At 39.0% G+C, this 19,319-nt stretch overlaps 1 protein-coding gene across 50 annotated transcripts in view; it reads left to right on the top strand.

Annotated features, from left to right (window-relative positions):
* The first annotated feature begins 480 nt into the window (after nucleotides 1–480).
* LOC148848656 (acyl-CoA hydrolase 2-like) overlaps nucleotides 481–19,319 on the top strand; it is a 126,560-nt gene continuing 107,721 nt past the window's right edge. For 23 of the 50 annotated variants that reach the window (XR_016101192.1, XR_016101193.1, XR_016101190.1 and 20 more), the window contains exons 1-7: nucleotides 486–675; nucleotides 800–892; nucleotides 1,031–1,098; nucleotides 1,318–1,399; nucleotides 3,151–3,197; nucleotides 3,342–3,467; nucleotides 4,946–5,023. Coding sequence is in view for 40 of the 50 variants with exons in the window: in XM_088951740.1 (XP_088807866.1) it covers nucleotides 660–675; nucleotides 800–892; nucleotides 1,031–1,098; nucleotides 1,318–1,399; nucleotides 3,151–3,197; nucleotides 3,342–3,467; nucleotides 4,946–5,023 (510 nt within the window). In the remaining 10 variants the exon portion in view is untranslated. Of the gene's footprint in view, nucleotides 676–799; nucleotides 893–1,030; nucleotides 1,099–1,317; nucleotides 1,400–3,150; nucleotides 3,198–3,341; nucleotides 3,468–4,945; nucleotides 5,024–17,271; nucleotides 17,379–19,319 lie in introns of all 50 variants that reach the window. The other 27 variants (XR_016101186.1, XR_016101189.1, XR_016101188.1 and 24 more) reach the window with 3 other exon arrangements.

The following is a 19,319-nucleotide window of genomic DNA, read 5'->3' as shown; positions in this document are numbered from 1 at the left end:
CGGTCAGGTCTGATACCAATACGATATACCCTGTATCGGATGTATCGTATCGATATTTTAATGCTCGGCAGCAATATACCGAACACAGCCTCAATAACGGGCATACAGTGGTAGGGCGGTTGATTCGTATTTGCTAACTTGGCTGTGATTGGTTTGAAAGAAAAGGCAGGGGAAACCAAACACAGCATTAGAGTGTTTATTTGATGTGAAATCTCGGACTTTTTTTTCTTAATTTAGTGCGAGCTCGAAGTATAGAGAGCGGTCACTTTATAGTTTATACCCGACGAAACAACAAAAAGGGTCAAATAGTTTTGATGGAATGGAGAATGGTATGATAGGAGCCGACGTGTAGCGTTATTATTAGTTAAACAGCTCTTAACTGAGCATCGATTTCAGGTCATGAGAGGGCAAGCCCATGCTCACACCATTCCAATTGTACCTTGCATCGGGAATGTCTCACCATCAAATAAAACATAAGAGTATAGAGATATTCCCAATGCAAGGCTGTAAAGGCTGCTCGAATGGGTAGGAATCAGCTTAGCTCTATAAATTAAACGCCATAAGTTCTGGTTTTGGTCCACCGTCTATAAATAACGAACTGAGGCAGAAGCTTGGGCACTCAGCTTCTTATTTCCTGATTTACGTTCCTGGACCTTAAAATGGACACCGAAGCAGGTGAAGTAGAATTCTTATTTTCGATCGACATTTTGCAATCTTTACTTCTTCTATTGTTGGGGAGATGTTTCGGTAGTGTTTGAATTCCACAAACGATATTTAACTGCAACTGTTTCCCGGGCAGTTATCGAGTTCCTAGGTTACGTTCCTTTGTTACAGAAGCTCCCTAGTTCATCTCTCAAGAAGATTGCCGAAGTCGTCAGAGTCAAACATTACGGTTAGTCGAGATTCTTTTTCTTCTTCTTCTTCTCCTGCCATACTCGAATTTTAATGTTTCACAATTCAAAGGTGACAGGTTTAGATTTTTTTAATGTTTATTTGCTTATGCTTTTGTCTTTTTTTTTTTTTTTTGTAGATCAAGGTGAGTACGTTGTTCGAGAGGGGGAAACTGGGGATGGAATATATTTCATATGGGAAGGAAAGGTAAATTAAAAAACTTTACTTATATATGAGATCTTAAATATTTGTATAGATTGCGTTGTTTATTTTTTTTTCTCCCGAGAAAAGGTAAGGTATTGCATTAAACTGAAACAAGACATGTACAAAGGCATTGATAATTTATTTGCCAAGGCGCATTAGTTGTTCAATGGAGTGATACCTATTGACCATTGATGTGCACATCTCTAATTTCATGATTGGCAGGCTGAAGTTCGGGGTTCTGTCGACGCGGATGAGGAAAAAAGTCCAGAATTTCAATTGAAAAAATATGATTATTTTGGTTATGGTGAGAAGCCAAATTCGTAGTTTCTTTTAATTAGAGTATTTTGTTTGCTAGGTTTTTTTACATGATACCTCTACTTGAGGTTCTCTTTCTTTCATTGTTTTAAAGGGAGGAAGGAAATCAATTCTGAAATATTTCAATTATATTTCTGCCCCATTTTGTAGCAAAAACTTTGTTTGCACACCTTTTTACTTGGAAGTTGGAAATAAACAAAGCCTCTCTAACCCTGGAGCTACTTCATAAAGGGGTTCTGATATTTTACAATTTTGCCTTATAGAAAGCTTTCTCTGTAGAAGAAAAAATGGGTTATAATAGTCTGTATTTCATGTTTTCAAATAATACACTTATGGGATCAATTGTTGATGTTGAACTGTTTCTATTTTCTTTTGTTTTCTTTAAGTAAAGATAAACAATTATATTAATATCAAGTGTAAATTACAAAGACCCCCTGTACTTAAGAGTGTGCACCAATTAGTCCATGTACTTTTTTTGCAACATTTAACACCCTTACTTTGAGAGATACACATACTACTGAGTTATGCAACAGGGGGCTAAATGTTGCAGAACAAAAAACAAAAAAGGTTCTGCCACTGCTTGCATTCATCACAAGGAAAAAAGTAACAAAGACACCATAGTGGAGATGTGACAGAAGAGAGTCATGTTTGGCTTGATTAACATGGAAAAGAAGAAAAGATAATCTACTGCAGTTGGATACCTTAATCTGTCATGGTCCTCTATGCAATTAATTAATAATAGTTTGATTCTTGACATATGAAAGAAAGTAGTTTAGTGTTTCTTTTTTTCTACTCTACTGGTGTGAGTAGGCTTATGTCTTCCCTAACTGCAATATTTTAAATCAATCAATCTTTTAACATTAATATAAAATATACTTGACAGTCGTCTGAGATGTGGTGTACAGAAATATATGGAGACGTCTATAACTTAAAGAAAAGCCTATTCTGCAAATCTCATATGCTATGCTTAAGATTTACTTTATGTAAAGGAAATAATGTTACATCATGCATACATATGCTCCATAAAGTAGAAAATCTTAAATGTTACAAGTAGAGATGTGAACAAAATAGCATTTGGAAGAAAAGTTATTATAGAATGCTCAAAGAAATACTGATTGCAACTCATTTAGAGTAAATTACAGTGTCAACTTGGTATAAGCCTATAAAGCAGTCCTTTTGGTGCTAACTCATAATTTTGGGTGTTTCAGAAGGCTTGTACAGAGCATTTTTGGTCGTTAAACGTGAAAATATCACAAATATACATTTTTTTGGTCTGAATATCTCATATGTGCACCTTGAAGACTGAGATGATGCAAATTTGTTGGGAAGGAAGATTTTTATATGATATAGTTGTATAGTGCAGGGAAATTGGTAGCTTTTGCTTACTTTTTATTGATACATTTTCCTGAATTGAAGAGTCACTTTACATTTTCAAAATATGAAAAAAAGGGAAATTTGGCAAGCTGCTTCTCTCTGCATCTAAATGACAAAACAAAAAGAAGTTTATTCCTTCTAATAGCTACTTCTGAAATCATATTTCTGGCACTCTTTTATTGTAATGCGTTTGAGAAACTAACATTCTTGAAAAGTGGTCACTGATTTTAATGGTAGCTAATTTCTGCTGTACCACCTTCAATTTGGTTTTATTGTCTAGATCATCTCTAGCAAAATCTCCATTTCTCATGATCAACCTCTTTCTTTTTGGTTGTGAAACTTTAATTGATTGCTATTGTTTTGTAGGTTCTGTAACTTTTCTTCATCTGGCTGACATAATCGCATTGTCTAAGGTATTTTGCTGTACTTCTTTAATGTCTTCCTATGTAAATACATTGTGTTTTTGTGCTGAACATCTGAAACTGAGAAGATGTAACTTCTGTTGATGGATTCATGAATACTAGCACTGAGTTTTTGATACATTTCAATGATGGCAGCTGACCTGTTTAGTGTTGGACCATGAATATAGTACTTTGCTGCAATCAAAGTCAATATGGAATGCAGATGAGACACTTGAAACATGCTCTCTGGTGGAACATATACTACATTTGGAACCAATAGAAGTATGTTACCTGAGCTTTTGTATCCAAGGTTCAAAGTATCGATACGTTACGAGTTTTGGTCGTATTGTTTCGGTACTTAGAAATGGCCGATACATACTTTTTTTTAGTTATTTTTTTCAAAGTTTAGTTTTTTTTGGGAAGCTTATAAGATATTTTTTATTATTAAAAAAAACTGGGGTCTGAAACACCTGGAAACAGGCGCTTTGGACCGTATCTTTTTCAAAAGATACGATATGATATGTCTCGTATCGGGCGTTTTGTATCGATACTTTGAACCATGTTTGTATCAACTCAGTCTATTCCTTTGTAAGGCAGTATGTATGGACTATGGATGGTTGATTATGTTGTTCCATTGAATCTTTTACAGTTTTACTGAAAAATTGTTAAATATCTGGCTGCTTAAATGTGATTTTAGTAATCCATGCTCCAGGCTTCTTCATTTAGAGTTATTAATGATCCGTACCTTTTCAAATTTATGCTCATTGACATGGTTTCATTTGATCATTGTATTTACCACTTGCACATGTATTGATAAGACACGCTCCGTATCAGGCGTATCGTATCGATACTTTGAACCATGTTTGTATCAACTCAATCTATTCTTTTGTAAGGCAGTATGTGTGGACTATGAATGGTTGATTATGTTGTTCAATTGAATCTTTTACAGTTTTACTGAAAAATTGTTAAATATTTGGCTGCTTAAATGTGATTTTAGTAATCCATGGTCCAGGCTTCTTCATTTATAGTTATTAATGATCCGTACCTTTTCAACTTTATGCTCATCGACATGGTTTCATATGATCATTGTATTTACCACTTGCACATCTATTGATAAGATATGCCCCGTATCGGGCGTATCGTATCGATACTTTGAACCATGTTTGTATCAACTTAATCTATTCTTTTGTAAGGCAGTATGTATGGACTATGGATGGTTGATTATGTTGTTCCATTGAATCTTTTACAGTTTTACTGAAAATTTGTTAAATATCTGGCTGCTTAAATGTGATTTTAGTAATCCATGCTCCAGGCTTCATCATTTAGAGTTATTAATGATCCATACCTTTTCAACTTTATGCTCATTGACATGGTTTCATACGATCATTGTATTTACCACTTGTGCATCTATACATTTTGTAGAATGATCTTATGTACCACTTGCACAACAAAACATGTGCTTTTATATTAAGAAGGAACTTGGAAGCCTTCTTATGTACTAATTAGTTATACACATATTTACGTGTTGTGAATGAGGGGTGACGTTAAGAGAAAACTTTATAAAGGAAAGTTTCCACAATGTAAAGTTTGAGTTCCTTGCAGTCTTTAAAACAAATGAAGTTCATTTTCTCTTTCGTCTTGGGTTTTAATGAGGCATCCATGCCAAGAGATTTGTTGTGTACAATAATAAAGAGGAAGAGTATCTTTTTTATGTTTGTTTACTTTTGTTGTAATAATTGTTTGATTAATTTGTTTTGAAGGTGAACATCTTTCGGGGTATTACTTTGCCAGATGCTCCAAGATTTGGGCAGGTTTTCGGAGGACAGTTGGTTGGACAGGCATGTTTTGTATTTGTTTTTCTTTTTCTTTTTTTTTTTTTTGTTTATGCACACAAAGTGCAAGAAAAAGTGATTCCCTATTAACAATATTGGCAATCACATAAATAGACACAAAAATGTAATTATTGCAATACTTGCACCAGTATTTAGTGTTGCCTTTTTATGACCTGCCAATGAGCTGAACTTTTTCTTTTGAATAGTTAATGAACTTGAGTTTTTCAGTGATAAAATTGAGATCTGTACCAGTTTTAGTTTTAGAATAACAGTAGAAGAAGAGAGAAGAGAGAAGGAAGAAGAAGAGAAGAGGAAGAACAGACATGAAGAGAGAAGAAAAAGTTGGTTCAAACTACATAAGACTACTCTCTCTAGTCGGCCAGATTGATATTTATAGTTTTCTAATTAGAACATAAAGATTGTTATACCCCTACTTAAGTATGGGACACATCACCTAAGTTAGACATTACATCACACTTCTAACATAAAGCAAAAGACCAAACTACCCCTCTACGGTTGACTCTAACACTCCCCCTCAAGCTGGCGAGTATATGTCATATAGTTCCAGCTTGTTAAATATGTAATCCACTCCTCCCCAATTTAACCCTTTGGTGAACAAGTCTGCCCATTGACTTCCTGTGTTTACATATGCAATACTTATCACTCCACTAAGCACATTCTCTCTCACAAAGCAACAATCAACTTTTATATGTTTTATTCTCTAATGAAAAACTAGATTGGAAGAAATGTGGATTGCAGCTTGGTTGTCACAATAAAGATTGGAAGAAACTAGTTCACATGTTGTATGTGCCATAGCTTTATATTCAGCTTCTACACTTATTCTTGTTTTTCCATGTCACCAAATTGCTCCCAAGAAAAGTATATTAGCCTATAGTGGACCTCCTGTTAGATATAGAACCGACCCAATTAGCATTAGTGTATCCTTCTATCTGAAGGTTTCCTCCATGCTTGTATAACAAGCCTCAACCTAGAGCTCCCTTCAAGTACTGTACAATCTTTAGAACTATATCCTAATATGGAACCCAAGGATTTTGCATAAACTGACTCACTACACTAATTGCAAATGAGATATCTGGCCGAGTAATGGTTAGGTAGTTTAACTTACCCACCAACCTCCTGTACCTCACGGGATCTTCAAACTCCTCACCTGCATTACGAATTAACTTGACATATTTCCTTTGACACAAATTAATACTGTGCTTAGACCTTGCTACTTCTATCCCCAAGAAATATTTTAATTTACCAAGATCCTTTGTTTGGAAGTGATCATGCAAAAAGGTCTTTAGCCTACCAATTCCCAACCTATCACTGCCGGTAATAACAATGTCATCTATATATACCACCAATAAAATCTTCCCAGCACTTGAATAATAGCTTAATACTGAATGATCAACCTGACACTGTTTCATGCCAAACATTTTTACCACTTCACTGAGTCTACCAAACCACACACGCAGGGGCAGTTTAAGTCCATAAATGGCCTTCTTTAGTCCGAACACCTTACCATCCTCCCCCTGAGCAACAAGCCTCGGTGGTTGCTCCATATAAACCTCCTCAAGGAGATCACCATGTAAAAAAGCATTCTTGATGTCAAGCTAGAACAAAGGCTAGCTAGAGATATCAAAACATGAACTAAACCAATCCTAGCAACAGGAGAGAAGGTTTTTTTGTAGTCAACACCATACATTTGGGTGTAACCTTTTGCATCCAACCAAGCTTTCAACTGCTCTACACTATCATCAGGTAAGTACTTGACAATGTATACCCACTTACAACCTACAACATGCTTACTAGGAGGGAATGTGGTTAGATCTCACGTATGATATGGTGGCCCCCTAATTCATAGGTCCTAGGATTGAACTTGACTCTAATACCATGATAAAATTCAGATTTATACTAGTTTTAGTTTTAGAATAATAGTAGAAGAAGATAGAAGGAGGAAGAAGAGAAGAGGAGAGGAGAAGAGAAGAAAAAGTTGGTCCGAACTAGAGAATACTACTCTTTCTAGTCGGCCAGATTGATATTATAGTTTTCTAATTAGAACATAAAAACTGTTATGCCCCTACTTAAGTATGGGACACCACTTAATTCAGACATTACATCACACTTCTAACATAAAACAAAAAGACCAAACTGCCCCTCTACAGCCGACTCTAACATTCAGCATATTGATATTTCTATCTAAGCTAACCATTAAGTTTCTTATTCAAATGCTGTTAAAACTGTTAATATTTAATGTACTATGGGTCATAGGGGTACTGTGGTCTTTTTACCTTTTATTATTTGTTTAGTGTGTTGCCCTACTATATAATAGAAGGCTGGCACCGCCAACCTAGATTTTTGCCTCTCCAGTCTCTGTTTCTCTCTTCTCTTCTCTCTTCTCTATTACTTTCATTTGTAAGGTGCTTTCTTTGAGAGTGAGGAAGGTCCTTCCAACCATAATTTCTCAAGAATAAGGGGCATTTGTTCAAAATAGGCAAATCATTGATCAAATTTTAATTGCAAATGAGAGTGTTGAGGAGATGAAGAGGGTTGGAAGGAAAGGGCTTATTTATAAATTGGATATGGAAAAGGCCTATGATTCGGTGGACTGGGGATTCTTATTGGAGGTTATGAAGAATTGTGGATTTGAGGATAGATGGTGTAAATGGATCTTAGGGTGTGTTAGGACTTGCCATTATTCAATTATGGTGAATGGAGCAGTTGTGGACCACTTTCCTGCGTTAAGAGGGCTTAGATAAGGAGGCCCACTATCTCCCTTTCTCTTCACTATGATAGCAGATGTTCTAGGTAGACGGATTTCTAGAGTAGATGACAAATCTTTGATTAGGGGTTGGAGGATAGGAAGAAATGAGATACCAATTACTCACCTACAATTTGTTGATGACACAATCCTCTTTTGCGAAGGGGGTGGCATTAGATAGGTGAGGAATATAAAATGGACTATGAAAACTTTTGAGCAAATGTCTAATCTAACGATCAATCTTGATAAGAGCTTTATTGTGGGTTTAAATATGGAGAGGGAGATTATAGAGAGAGCAGAAATTCTGGGTTGTTCGGTCACATAATGGCTAATGAATCACTTCAGTTTGCCCTTGGGGGAGATCTTGAGAGGGAGTAGTTTTTGGAGGTCTGTGAATGAAAGATTTACGAAAAGATTGGCTTCTTGGAAGAAGGGCTATTTGTCTTTGGGGTTTAGAACTACTTTAATCATATCCGTATTAGGTAATCTCCCTGTGTACTTTCTATCTGTGTTTCAGATTCTAGTGGGGGTAAGTAAAAGGGTGGAGAAGATAATGAGGGATTTCTTGTGGTAACTAGGGGAGGAGAATGACCATAGGGTTAGATGGGAAGTGGTGTGCAGAAGTAAGAAACATGGAGGCTTGGAACATTCAGGAAAGAAACATCACTTTGTTAGGGAAATGGCTATGGAGGTTGCCTTTGGAAAGAGATAAATTGTGGGCAAAGGTAGTTGTTAGTATTCATGGGCTTGTAGCAAACTAGTAGGATTCTGGAATCTTTGCTAGAATTACAAGAGCCTTACCATGGAAATCCATTCATGCCATCCTTCCATCCTTCTTGCCATTCATCAGGTATAACCCATGCTCTAGAAACCCAGTTAAATTCTAGGAACATGTATGGTTGGGTAACTCGCCTATAAAGGAACAGTTCCTTGCCTTTTTGCCCTTTCTACTTGGAGTGGGGAGCTCATTTCGTCTTTTTTGGTTCCCTCTAACTCTACAATTTGATTTGTGCTTTAGAAGAGGCCTTCGGGTGAATGAAATTTGTAGTGTCTCAAACTTGCTTCAAAATCTTGGAAAAGTAGCATTGGATCATTCAAAAAGTGATTGCAGAATTTGGACCCTTCTCCCTATGGTTTACATATGTTTCCTTTTTCTTGAATTTGATACAACCGAGGGATAGTTTGGGAGAGCCCTTTCCTGTTAAAGAGGTATAGATCACACTTATTCCACCTAGGATTGGTGATTTTTGCTGGGAAGTGTATCTGGAAAGATTTAACAGAAGGGGAGAAGAAAAAAGAAAGAAAAAAGAAAAAAAATGGAGTTCGTGCAAGGAGATCGGTGGAGGAGATCCTTGAAGGTAGAAGCAAAAAATATTTTGATTGAAAAGATGAGAATCAAGGGGAAGGTAAGTCTGAAGGTAAGGGAAGTGAAAAAGGGTACAATACTGCTGGAAGGATCAGAAGTGGTTGAGTGGCTAAGAGATTTCATAGCTGGAGCCTGTTCAAAAGGCAAGCAGATAAACTGGCAGGAACTTAGTACATTAGAAGGGAAAAGATATGTTGTTGAATGTAAGAGGAATAGAAAAGGCTCCTTCATAGCTTTGGCTGAATATTTTGGCAAGGGATGAAGGCAACTGGTGTGTTGCAGGAAAACAGAGCCAAGGATAGGGGGAAGTTGACAGGTTGCTCAAAGAGTATCAAATGAAAAAGAAGCTTTCACAAGGGAGAAGGCATACCAGAGCAACCGCAGGGTAGAACAAGAGCCAATGGTTATGGCAAAAACAAAAGGCCAATGCAGAATGGTGGGTGGTCTAGAGAGAAAAGATTGGGACAGTAAGTTTGTGATACAAGCCAAGGAACAGGTTAATGATTGGAGGAGGGTAACTGATTTACTGGCAACTAGTTTGGAGCTGAAAAGAGTCTTCATGGTAACCCCCTTCGATAACTGTAAAGCCCTCTTAGATCCAGTAGAGAATGAAGTGGAAGTGTCAACTCTCAATATTCAGGATGAGTTCGGATCATTCACAGTCTTCAAATGGAGTCCAACATCCAACTCCAAGGACTTCTTTGTCGAAGATGGTGTGGTTGTGGCATGGTGCGTGTAATAGGCCTGCCATTTCATCTGTGAAAACAAGAAGTAGCAGAATCTATAGCAGTATTGTCATTTGTGTGACACTTAGAAGGAGCATTCTGGGGTGATCTTTATTCAGCAGCAATTCTGCCAAGTGGTGTGAAGCCAGAAGATATTCCACGAAAGGTAGAGGCATGGAAGGAGGTGAAAAGGAGGAAGAAGCTCTACGTGGATTTATGAGATTGGCTAGTTCAAATGGGAAGGAATGTTTCACTAAAAGGGGCCAACAAATTCTGGGAAGCCAAAAAAATTTGGGGCAGATGGAAGGTCAAACCTGTAAAGGGCAAGGAAACCCTCTGACAACTGGCAGATCTTATGGTAGGTGGCTTCAGGGGAAAAAGATGAAAATTTTCAAGTGGGTAAAGGGGGAGGGTTGAACCAGAAACCTCAGACTGGTTCAAAAGGGAAGGCTGCTGGTTCGACTTTTAAAACAGAGGGGTGTGACCTCTTAAAAGGTCACGTGGGAGGAAAAGAATTAGGAAGTGGGCCCATTCGAGTGGATCCCATTCTTGGTGGGCCAGAGAAGGCAGCCTAAGTAAAATCCAGTAATTTGGGTGCTCCATTTAAGAGGTTAGGATAGATGGGCCAAGGGACCCTTTAAGTACTCACGTGACTGGGAGGAGGGATGAGTTGATGGACAATAATAAGCATCTATCTTCTTCTACTTCGAATCTCTCCTATCGGTCGAACACTTCAGGTGCAAGGTCTCAAGATTCTAGTCTTGAGGCTCGTTACAGTGGGTCTCCTCCAACATGGCAAACTGTCTCTCACCTGATAGGCACAACCCAAGATGTCTGAAACATAGCGATTAACAGAACAGAGATCGAAGACTGGTCGAGTGAACAAGACAACATTGGCGATTCTGATAGTGATGAAACTGTAAGTTTGGGAAGTGTGACTCTGAAAAGCAACAATGACCTACTTGAAACAGAAAGTCTGCATACAGCGCTGCTGTTTATAGAGGAATAGATCGAAGATGTAGGTTGCGGGAAGACTAGAAATGGGAAGAAATTGGTCCTAAAGCTGCGCAAGCTCCTCTCCCCTCCGCCAAGGGAGCTGACCCCGAGTCTAATGAACTGCAGGATGTTGGTGGAGAGGGACAAAAATCTGCCGTGAGGAGGATGTGGGTAATCCAGTGTCGGAAACACAGAGAAAGGAATTCCGTGGGTAGGTCATCAGGAAGTCACTACGTCTACTTCACAACATTGTCCAGAAAGGGGAAAGGCCTTAAAACCAAACAAAGCCTGTCAGCAACTCAAATCCAGTGATCCTAGTCCTACCCTTGTCCTACCAGGTATGGGTGTCATTTCTTTTTTGGGTACTGACTTGTGTTCTATGCTTGTAACAGATATTCTAACTTACCATCCAGGAGGTTTTGATGTAACAGAGAGGGTGATGGTGGAAGGAGGAGAGAGGATGGTGGAAGGAAGTAGTAAGGGGGAGGCAGACAGAATCTGGAATTTGATTTGTACAGTGCTGGAGGAACTAAAAAAAAGAAGGAAAGAGTCATAGAGAGCTGTTGTAGCCAAAATGAGTGTGAGCATGGTAAAGTTCTGTTTCAGACAATGGCTGGATAGGATGGAGAGAAGGAAGAGGATGCTTCCGGAAGGGGGGGGGGAGGAATAAAGAAGAAAAAAAGATCTGAAGTGGAAAGGCTAATCTCAGACATTTAGGGAGATTTAGAATTTGGTGGTAGAGGGGATAGGAGGAAGGGCCTAAAATAAGGAGACTAAGGCTTCTTCATGGGTGTTTTGCTATTTTTGTCTCAATGAAAATTAGTAGCTGGAATGTAAGAGGTCTAGGGAGTGCAAGAAAGAGAAGGGTGACCAAAGATCTACTTTGAAGGGAAAAACCCGACATTGTGCTGTTACAAGAATCCAAGCTGATGGAATTCGATGGGAGATGGGTTAGGAGTTTCTAGAGGTCTAGAGGAGTAGGTTGGACTTTTTGTCTCCTTGGGGAGCCTCGGGGGGGTATCGTAATACTGTGGAGGGAGGATGTGGTGGAAGTAGTGGAAGAATTGATAGACAGATTATTCGTTTCCTTTAAGTTTAAGAATGTAGAGGATGGGTGTGTATGGGTTCTAACCACTGTTTATGACCTTAACTCCTATAAAGAGAGAAATGAGATGTGGGAGGAATTATATGCAATCAAGGGGTTATGGGATGGCCCTTGGTGCCTAGGCGGAGATTTCAATGCCATTAGATTATCTGAAGAAACCAGTAATCCCCAACAGGTAATCATAACAAGCATGAGGAGATTTAGTGATTTTATTGAAGATTGTGAGTTGAAGGAAATACCTTTGCTGCAAACCAGTTATACTTGCTCCAACCTTTAGGAAACCCCTTTGTGTTCGAAGTTGGACAGGTTTTTATTTAACCTAGTCTGGGAGAATAGTTGGGAAAACTTGGTTGCTAGAGCATTACCTAGGGTCACCTCTAATCACTGTCCTATCTAGATAGGCATTGAGTCTTTTCCTACTGGACCCAAACTTTTTAGATTTGAAAATGTTGCTTATCCATCCAGTTTGTGAAAAAAGTGAAGGAATGGTGGGGTGAGGAGGTGAGGAGGGTAAGATAGAAGGGGGTCAAGTTTCATAAGAAGTTAAAGAGGTTGAGAGCTAAAATAAAAGAGTGGGATAGAGATCAATTTGGCAGAATTGAGGAGCAAAAAATGAGCCTAATCTTGCTGATAAAAAAAAGAAAAAAGAAAAGAGCCTAATCTCTCGAATAGAAAACTTGGATGTAAAGGAATCCCAAAATGGCTTGATCGAGGATGATAGAGTGTTAAGGAGACAATTGAAAAATGATTTGGAAGAGGTGTTATTGAGGGAAGAAATCAGTTGGAGACAAATCTAGACACAAGTGGATTAAGGCAGGCGATGGGAACACTAGATTTTTCCATGACTTGGACAATGGGAAATGAAGAAAGAATTTTGTGACCAAGCTAGAGATAGGAGAGGAGGTGATTACTAACTAGGATGAAATAGCCAGAAAATTTGTGGACCACTTCAAATCGATCTATAGAAGATCTTTGAGTGAGAGAGCAGTCGTGAGAGGAATGGAATGGCCAAGAGTTGAGGACGGAATGGAAAGGTGGTTGGAAAGGAATTTCGAGGAAGAAGAGAGAAAGAAAACTATCTCTCTAATGGATAGATCCAAGGCTCCAGGTTCAGATGGCTTTATAATGGGTTTTTATCAAGATTGTTGGGAGGTGCTGAAAGAGGATTTAGTTGAAGTCTTTAAGGAATTTGCAGACAATCATGAAATAAGCCCTGAAAGCAATGCCACTTTTTTGGCCTTGATACCTAAGAAGATTGACGCCAACCATCCAAAAGATTATAGCCCTATTAGTCTGGTGACAAGCATCTATAAAATTCTGGCTAAAGTGCTTTCTTTGAGGATCAAAGTAGTTCTTCCTTCTATCATTAGTGAAACTTAGGGGGGCCTTCATTCAAGGGCGACAAATAACAGATCAGATCCTAATTGTGAATGAGTGTGTGGAGGAAATGAAAAGGTATAGGCAAAGAGGTTTTATTTGAAAATTTGATCTTGAAAAGGCCTATGACTTGGTGGACTGGGAGGTTTTATTAGAGGTGATGAGAAACTGTGGATTTGGGGACAAGTGGTATAGTTGGATATCTGGGTGTATCAGTGCCTGTCACTACTACATTTTGGTAAATGGTGTGGTGGGGGACTTTTTTCCAGCTTATAGGGGTGTTAGGCAAGGGGATCCATTCTCACCTTTCCTTTTTACCTTAGTAGCTGATGTGATTAGTAAAATCATTACTAAGGTTGATAGTGAAGATGCATTAGGGGTTGGAGAATAGGGATACACCAAATCCCAGTCACCCACCTTCAGTTTGCAGATGACCAAATGATCTTTTGTGAAGGAGGCTTTAGCGAGAAGGTAGCAAACCTAAAGGAGCTAATCAAAGGATTTGAAAGGATTTCTAATTTGAAAATAAATTTGGAAAAGAGTTGCATAGCAGGTATAAACTTGGAGGATGGGGAGATCGAGGTTATTGTGGAGTGTCTTGAGTGTTCCATCTCTGCTTGGCCTATGTCATACTTAGGGCTTCCATTAGGGGCAAACCATAGGGAGAGTAGATTTTGGACCCTAGTGCTAGAAAAGTTTGAGAAGAGATTAGCCTCGTGGAAGAAGATTTGTATCTCTTTAGGAGGGAGAATTACCTTACTAAGAGCTACCTTGGCTAACTGACCTACTTACTTTTTGTCTGTCTTTAGGATACCAGCTAGGGAGGCTAGGAAGTTGGAGAAGTTGATGAGGGACTTCTTGTGGGAGCCGGGACAAGAAAAAAAGGATCATTCGGTTAATTGGGAAATTGTTCGTAGAAGTAAAGAAGAGGGGGTTTTGGGAATTTTGAGGGTGATTGAAAATAATCAAACCTTGTTAGGGAAATGATTGTGGTGATGGCCATTGGAAAGTGACAAGCTGTGGAATGAGGTGTTGGGAAGCATTCATGGGAGTTCAGAGAATGGATGGGATGCTGGTGTATCAAGGTAGGCTAGCCTGGTAGCACCTTGTAAGGCCATTCACAATACCCTTCCTCAATTGCTCAATTTTATAAGGTATGAAGTTTGCTCTGGCAATGTTGTTCGCTTTTGGGAGGATATCTGGGTAGGAGACACACTTCTAAAGGACCTTTTCCCCTTGCTATTTTCTGTTTCTTTGTATAAAAAAAAGGTGGTCTCAAATTTGTCTCACCATTGGGAACACTCTTGGCTCCAAATTGGGATTTTGGGTTTCGTAGGGGACTATGGGATGATGAAATTGAATCTCTCTCTACCTTGCTATGTTGCCTTAATCAGGTTTGCTTGGACCCCTCCAAGCCAGATAGAAGGGTGTGGACTCCTAGACCCAAAGGAACCTTTACTTGTGCTTCTTACTTCAAGTCCATCTCTCAGCATTTTGCTCAATAACCCTTTCCGTCAAAGGAAATTTGGTGTAGGCCAGTTCCCCCAAAGATTATAGCATTTTGTTGGGAAGTATTATATGGGAAAGTAAACACTCTAGACAACCTACAAAAGAAAAGACCTTTCCTCTGTATTTCTTCCAATTGGTGTATCCTCTGTAGAGTTCACGGGGAGGATAGTTACCATCTACTAATATCTTGTCCTTTTTTTGTAGACCTTTGGGCTTGGCTACTTTCGTTGTTTGGGAGTAGTTGGAGTCTACCAGTAGAACTTCACATGATCTTTAACCATTCTACTTTCTCTTGGCTTACGAAAAGAGGGAGAATTATGTGGAGATGTGCTCGCGTTGCCTTGATTTGGACTCTTTGGTGTAGAGAAGATGGGCCGAATGGCCCATAGGATGTTTATTCTTTCTTATTGTTTATGTTCTTTTTTGTAATGGGCCTTATTCCGGGCCCATCTTTTCTATGTTATGTTCTTTGTAATTTCTCACCCAACTAAGGGCCTCCTTGTAATTATTTAAAATTATCTTAATAAAATAGTGTTAGGGTGCTGAGAGGGAGTGCTGTTTGAAACTCTCACTCTCAAAACCCTCATTGCCGAACTCTCAAGGTCTATTTTCTTTAGTTTTCTTCATGGTATCAGAGCAGGCCTGAACTTCAGTATTCTAGGGCTGGAACTTCAGCTCGTTTTGCCTGATTCTTGGAGGTCATTGGAAGGTGCCCAAGACTCAAATCTCTTGGAGAAGGGGTTCGGTGGCTAGGAAGAATCAGAGAAAAAAAGGGAAACAACTTGGTTTCTGATTTGAAGCTTAAATATTGTAAGTTGTGCTCAGATTTCTGGGTTATTTTTTCTGTGTTTGGACTGTTGAAGTGTCTGAAATTTCTGGGTTGTTTCTGTACAGCTATTCGACTGTCTTTTAATTTGGTTTAACCCAGAGATTTCTGGGTTGTTTTCACTCCTTTTTGGATTGTCAAAACTGTCGAAACATCATTGGATTCAGTGCTGCAAATTGTTGCTTCTTTTTGGCTGTGTTTTGGGGGCCTGTACGGACTGTTCTTGAGACTTTTTTCACCTTTGATAGTGGGGTCTTCTTTGTTGCCCACACTGTGTTTGTAAAAAGGCCTCTTCATCAATACAGACTGGTATTTACTCTTCTTGGCTACTTTTTGGTGATTACCTTGAAGTCTCTGATTAGAAAAGGAACTTCGATTGAGTGCACAGTGCTTAGAAGTTTTCTGATTACTTCTTGAAGGCCGAACCAAGGTTCTACTTCAGTCTTGGTTCTTGCAACTTCTGGGTGTAGTTTGGCCTTGTGTATTGTTGTCTTGAGGTTGGTTGAACTCAGTCCTTGCTCATCCTCATTCGGTACACTTGTAGAAGTCATCTGAAATCATATTTGAAGTGTTTACATGATGAACTCAGAATTTGAAAACAAGATTGGTGCTGAATATGGACCGGTTCATGGGACTCCAGGTGATTATTTATTGACTGTGACCACAGTTAAACTAGATGGAACTAATTATCTGGCATGGTCACAATCGATAAAAATTTATATATGTAGTAGAGGAAAGTGGGGGTTTATTTCCGGGAGCAAGAAGGCTCCCCTAGAAGATGATCCATCTTATGAGAAGTGGATGCAAGAAAATTACACTGTCATTGGGTGGCTTGTGAACTCAATGCAGCCACAAATTAGCCAACACTACCTATGGATGAATTCAACAAAGGAAATTTGGGACAGTGTTGCAGAAACCTATTTCAAAAAACTAAATGTGGCTAGAGCCTATAAATTGAGAAGTGATGTGAAGAATTTAAGGTAAGGGGAGAAACCTTTAGCTGTATACTTCTCAACCCTGAAGTCTCTGTGGCAAGAAATTACGAAGAACATAACATAGAAAGGATGGGCCCGGAATAAGGCCCATTACAGAAAAGAACATAAACAGTAAGAAAGAATAAACAGCTTATGGGCCATTCGGCCCATCTTCTCTATTACCCTTCAGGATATGAAAAGTTTGGGAAGATGATTAGTCATCTAGAGGATGTGACTTCTTCTTCCAACCCTTCAGGAAATTCAGCTTTTGCATTTGCTCATTCAGGTATAAGGGCCTCTGCCAATCATGCAACCATTTCAGGTAATCTTAAGATCCCTTGGATTATTGACTCAGGTGCTTCTGATCATATGACCAACCTTTCTACTTTGTTTGTTTCATACGACTTGCTTCCTAGATGTGATAAAATCACTTTAGCTGATGGTTCACTTGCCCCTATTTCTGGCAAGGGAACCATCAAGGCTACAGATTCCTTGTTCCTACCTTCTGCCCTTCATGTAACTAGACTAAATACAAATTTGTTGTCTGTAAGTAGTTTAACCCAGTCACTAAACTGTTGTGTAACTTTTTTTCTTTCCTACTTTGTTTTTCAGGATCTGGAGTCTCAGAAGGTGATTGAGAGCGGCCATGAGGTGAACGGAATATACCTGCTTGATACTCCGGGACAATGCACTGATCATCCTGGGAATGTTGCTTTAAGGTTTGTTTCTTCAGTCTATTAGTCGGATTATGTTGTGTCATCGTCGTTTAGGTCATCGATCTTTTTTCTGCCTTGAGTCATCTATTCCCTGAACTGTTTAAGGGAACTGGTTTGTCCAGTCTTCATTGTGAGTCTTGTGAGTTATCAAAGCATTGTAAAAACAATTATCTTTTGAGCAATAAAAAATCTTCTTTTCCTTTTAATATTGTGCACTCATATGTGGGGGCCTTACCACTTACCCTCCATGGGTGGCTACAAATATTTTATTTTGTTTATTGATAACTTTTCTTGGTTCACTTGGATATTCCTGATGAAATCCCGTGATGAAGTTCCAATACTTGTAAGACAATTCCATGAATTTGTTCTAACCTAATTTGATACTAGGATTAAAATTTTCAGATCTGACAATGCAAAAGAATATTTTGAGAAGAACCTATCCTGCTATCTCTCTGACATGGGGGTTATTCATCAAATTTCCTGTGTTAGGACCCCATAACAGAATGGAGTTGTTGAGAGGAAAAATAAGCATATTGTTGAAGTTGCAAGAAGTATCTTATTTGCCTCACATGTTCCTACAAGGTTTTGGGGTGATGCCGTTCTCACAGCCACCTACCTTATAAACCGTATGCCATCCAGGGTTTTAGGGTTTAAGTCTCCCTTCAATTTCCTTCATCCGGACAAGGATCTTTTTCCTATTCCTCTTCATGTCTTTGGCAGTACCTGTGATGTACATGTTCCAAGTGTCCAAAGGCATAAATTTGAACCCAAAGTCCATAAGTGTATCTTCTTTGGTTATTCTTCCACACAGAAGGGTTACTGTTGTTTTGATCCAAAGACTAGCACTCGGTATGTCTCAATTAATGTCACCTTTGATGAGCTTTCTCCCTTTTATGGTTCCTCTCCGGTTGGACATTGTCCACAGGGGGAGGATTTGTCACAGGTGTTTGTTCTTCTTCTTCCTGTCCCAGTTGAGTCTTTTGACGAGTCTGCTTCTCCTTCAAATGAATCAAGGGCGGATCAGTCGTTCCATTCTCCCTGTCCCAGTGTTCTTCCACCTTTACCTCCTAGTCTATCCTCAATCCCAAGGTGTATCAAAGGCAAAGATAAAAAAATGAGCAGGTTGTTTCTCCTACAGCACATGAGCCTCATACACTTCCAGTCACAGATAAGACAACAGGTATAGTTTCAGCACCCTTGGAGTCATTCTTCCCTGACCTTGATATTCTCATTGCTATTAGGAAAGGAAAATAGAAGTGCACTGCTCACTGCATTTCCAAGCACCTTTCTTACAGGCTGCTTTCTCCTTCATACTTTGCCTATTATCTTCTGTTGCTTCTAACCCTATTCCTAGGTCTGTGTCAGAAGCTCTTAATATTCCAGAATGGAGGGATGCTATGAGGTCTGAAATTGACGCCCTACACAAGAATGACACATGGGAAGTGGTTGATTTGCTTGAAGGGAAGGATCCAGTCGGTTGCAAGTGGGTCTTTACTATCAAATATCTAGCTGATGGCACCACTGAAAGGTACAAGGCCAGGCTGGTTGCAAAAGACTATACACAGACATATAGGATTGATTATCTGGAGACTTTTGCACCTGTTGCCAAGATGACATCTGTGAGGGTTCTTCTATCTTTAGCTGCTCACTTTGACTGGCCCCTTTATCAAGTGGATGTGAAGAATGCATTTCCGAATGGTGAATTACATGATGAAGTTTATATGTCTCTTCCTCCAGGGATGTACGAAACTGATATGAAAGGAAAGGTATACAGGCTGAATAAATCCTTTTATGGACTAAAACAGTCCCCTAGAGCATGGTTTGAGAGATTTAGATCAGTACTTGTTAACTTTGGCTATGTGTAGACACAGTTTGATTATACTCTTTTTGTGAAGAGTGGACCTCTAGCAGTATACCTCATCGTATATGTAGATGATATTGTAG

This window comes from Nelumbo lutea, chromosome 6 (genome assembly GCF_056320005.1).
Source record: "Nelumbo lutea isolate HS-2025 chromosome 6, American lotus-T2T, whole genome shotgun sequence".
NCBI classification, from domain to species: Eukaryota; Viridiplantae; Streptophyta; class Magnoliopsida; order Proteales; family Nelumbonaceae; genus Nelumbo; species Nelumbo lutea.
This window is presented reverse-complemented; position numbering and strand designations above follow the sequence as displayed.